The 3,782-nt window shown below is 45.1% G+C and overlaps 1 protein-coding gene across 2 annotated transcripts in view; it reads right to left on the bottom strand.

The window, feature by feature from the left end:
- Positions 1–317: 317 nt before the first annotated feature.
- LEO1 (LEO1 homolog, Paf1/RNA polymerase II complex component) overlaps positions 318–3,782 on the bottom strand; it is a 47,936-nt gene continuing 44,471 nt past the window's right edge. Inside the window, exon 12 of one of the 2 annotated variants that reach the window (XM_024128765.2) lies at positions 318–546. In XM_024128765.2, the coding sequence (XP_023984533.1) occupies positions 442–546 (105 nt within the window). In that variant the 3' untranslated portion in view covers positions 318–441. The remainder of the gene's footprint in view (positions 547–3,782) is intronic. The other variant, XM_028495958.2, reaches the window with a different exon arrangement.

The following is a 3,782-nucleotide window of genomic DNA, read 5'->3' on the forward strand; positions in this document are numbered from 1 at the left end:
TCTGCCGACACCTTTATTTAGGATTTATAGGCTTCAGAACTGTGAGACAATGTGTTTCTGTGGTATTAAGTCACCCAGTTTGTGGTACTTTGCTACAGCAGACCTAGCAAACGAATACAATTACGGAGGCTTTTTCGTGCCCCTTTTAAAACTCTGCACCCCAGAAGAATGCCTCACTTGCTTCACCTGGCCCTTGCCAGGCTTCTTTGTGGGGCCTGGGAGAAATTCACTAAAACCTAAGAATTAGTGTAAAGCATTAACAAAATTAGCCTGCTTTGGGAGGGGTCAATTTCTTGAATAGAGACCTGCTTTTTAAATTTTATTACAATTAAAATTACTCAAAAGCAAATCAATTTATTTCAGTCAAAATAACTCATGTTTACATCATATTTATAAAACAAACTGTACAATAAAATACATAAAGTTTCCACATTTCCTACTTCAATCATCATCTTCTTCCTCTTCATCACTGATCACATACTTCTTGTGCTTTTTATTTGCTTTATCGTCATCTTCTGCTTTTCTCTTTCCAGAAGGCTCACCTTCCTAAACAGATAAAAATTTTTAAAATCTCAAAGTTCATAGAGAATATTTCTAGAAAGGTTTATCAAAAGTAGCTCTGAGCTGAATAGCCCTCTGAAAACCCCAAAATAACATAACTTTTAATAAGAACATTTACCAGCTGAATAAAACCAGTGGTTAAGGTCATGGCCAGTTTCCAAATCTACAAGTACTAGAGGCATTCAAAATGACTACGGAGTAATAACAAAACTAACCCTAAAACCCAATTTCAGGCCCATGAGGGCGAGCTAAGCAATTGTGACCCAGTCTCACAGGGGGAAGAAGCTGCTGTACATGGAGAAGAGCTGCAGGAAAGTGGAAACGGGCTTTGCCCTGGGAAGAGTTAGGGCTCTCCCAAAGAAGTCAGCCTATATAACCGCTTGTTCTGCTGACTATTTTGACCATAATTAGGTATTTACTTAAACTTTTTCTCCACTTGCTGAGCATTTCACTTCTTCATTATCTAAAAAGCATTCTAAAGACTATCAATTTTTTAAAATAACCATTTCTTGTTTCGGATGTACTAAAAACTCACATAATAAAGATTTTTTTTAATATTTGAAAAAAATTTTGAAGAAATTAAAGGCCTTCATACACAAGTTTCCACTGCTTAAAGTCACACTGTATAATGTTCTAATAGAAACAAAAAATTTGGGAAGTTTTCTAAAAACACTTTTTATAGATAGAATTTGAACAGATCAACATTAAATAATATCAAAAATTGATTAAAATGAAATACTAAATATGATACTCCAGAATTGCCTTAATAAGACTCCTCACCAAAAATAAAACAGGGTGAACAAAGTTTAAAGGTTGAAGTTGGGGAAGGCCAAGCATCTTACTACCCTGTCCAGAGAATGCTTCTGGATGTAGCATACAAGCTGGCATAGCCACTTTTTCTGATGCCTGGCCCTCTGAGGAGAAGATATCAATACTATCTCACACTTGTTTCCTCCCTTATTATCCCAAATGCATCCCCACAGACCTGAAGTCATAGGAGAATTCAAAGGGGTAAGTTATGAATCCACAGGAAGAGATCCAGAAGTCCTCCTGCACTTACTTCCCAGTTGGCAGCAATAAAGTTACCCCAACAGCAAGCCTGGAGGATGGATCCTGCCCCCAGGCTGTGACAAGCCTCCTTTCTTCTTCCCAGCCTTGAGCAAACCTAGACACTTCTCTCCCAACCCCACACTGGCAAAGGCAAGAAGCACATTCACTACTACCACCACTTTTCATTTATTTTCAGCTGATGAATCTTATCTTAAACTCTTTACATGCCAGCCTGGTTTGTGGCAACCTTTCCCAAGTAAACTTCAGTGTGTATGGTCTCTTCAGTTCTAAAGTTCTTTAATGGGTTTAAATTTGAGTGAATAAAAGAATAACGGGCATGGTACGTCTAAAAGGTGGTAGAGCCTGTCCTAAATGAACCTAGACAGGGCCAAGCAGCTGGGAAGTCAGGAGCCAGGTCAAAGCTGTCCCTAAGAAGTCTAATCGGCACCGGTTCTAATCCACTGTCTCGGGTAAGACGCTCTGGAATTCTGCTTTGAAAATTCTTCCAGGACCGAATTCCCCAGGGGCTACAGACAAGCACAGTAAAGCCGAGTAAAGGCATGCAGGCCTGCTACTCCCAGGACTTAGAAAGTTGAGTGGCAACCTTCAGGAGACCTCATTTTGTGAAACCAGGGGTGTGGGATTCTGCCTTAGTGAACTTGGCTGGAATAAATCCCTGTGCCATGTAAATGCAACAAATGACAAAAATACTCATATTAAATGAACACAGACTGACAGGAGAAGATGGCGGAAGAGCAGGACACGGAGATCACCTTCCTCCCCACAGATATATCAGAAATACATCTACAAGTGGAACTGCTCCTATAGAACACCCACTGAACGCTGGCAGAACACCTCAGACCTCCCAAAAGGCAAGAAACTCCCCACGTACCTGGGTAGGGAAAAAGAAAAAAGAAAAAACAGAGACAAAAGAAGAGGGACGGGACCTGCACCAGTGGGAAGGAGCCGTGAAGAAGGAAAGGTTTCCACACACTAGGAAGCCCCTTCACGGGCGGAGACTGCGGGTGGCGGAGGGGGGAAGCTTCGGAGCCACGGAGGAGAGCGCAGTAACAGGGTGCGGAGGGCAAAGCGGAGATTCCCGCACAGAGGATCGGCGCCGACCAGCACTCAACAGCCCTAGAGGATCGTCTGCTCACCCGCCGGGGCGGGCGGGGGCTGGGAGCTGAGAGCTGAGGCTCGGGCTTCGGTCGGATCCCAGGGAGAGGACTGGGGTTGGCTGCGTGAACACAGCCTGAAGGGGTTAGTGCGCCACGGCTAGCCGGGAGGGAGTCCGGGAAAAGTCTGGACCTGCCGAAGAGACAAGACACTTTTTCTTCCCTCTTTGTTTCCTGGTGCGCGAGGAAAGGGGATTAAGAGCACTGCTTAAGGAGCTCCAGAGACGGGCGCAAGCCCCGGCTATCAGCGCGGACCCCAGAGACCGGCATGAGACGCTAAGGCCACAGCTGCAGCCACCAAGAAGCCTGTGTGCGAGCACAGGTCACTCTCCACACCTCCCCTCCCGGAAGCCTGTGCAGCCCGCCACTGCCAGGGTCCCGTGATCCAGGGACAACTTCCCCGGGAGAACGCAAGGCACGCCTCAGGCTGGTGCAACGTCACGCCGGCCTCTGCCGCCCGCAGGCTCGCCCCGCATCCGTACCCCCCACCTCGACCTGAGTGAGCCAGAGCCCCCGAATCAGCTGCTCCTTTAACCCCCTCCTGCCTGAGCGAAGAGCAGACGCCCTCAGGCGACCTACACGCAAAGGCGGGGCCAAATCCAAAGCTGAACCCCGGGAGCTGTGCGAACAAAGAAGAGAAAGGGAAATCTCTCCCAGCAGCGTCAGGAGCAGCGGATTAAAGCTCCACAATCAACTTGATGTACCCTGCATCTGTGAAATACCTGAATAGGCAACGAATCATCCCAAATTGAGGAGGTGGACTTTGGGAGCAAGATAGATTATTTTTTCCCCTTTTCCTCTTTTTGTCAGTGTGTATGCGTATGCTTCTGTGTGAGATTTTGTCTGTATAGATTTGCTTTCACCATTTGTCCTAGGGTTCTGTCTGTCCACTGTTTTTTATTTTTTTACTTTAAAAAATTTTTTCTTAATAATTATTTTTTATTTTAATAACTTTATTTTATCTTACTTTATTTTATTTTATCCTCTTTCTTTCTT

The sequence above is a fragment of the Physeter macrocephalus genome, chromosome 11 (assembly GCF_002837175.3).
Source record: "Physeter macrocephalus isolate SW-GA chromosome 11, ASM283717v5, whole genome shotgun sequence".
In the NCBI taxonomy this organism is placed as follows: domain Eukaryota; kingdom Metazoa; phylum Chordata; class Mammalia; order Artiodactyla; family Physeteridae; genus Physeter; species Physeter macrocephalus.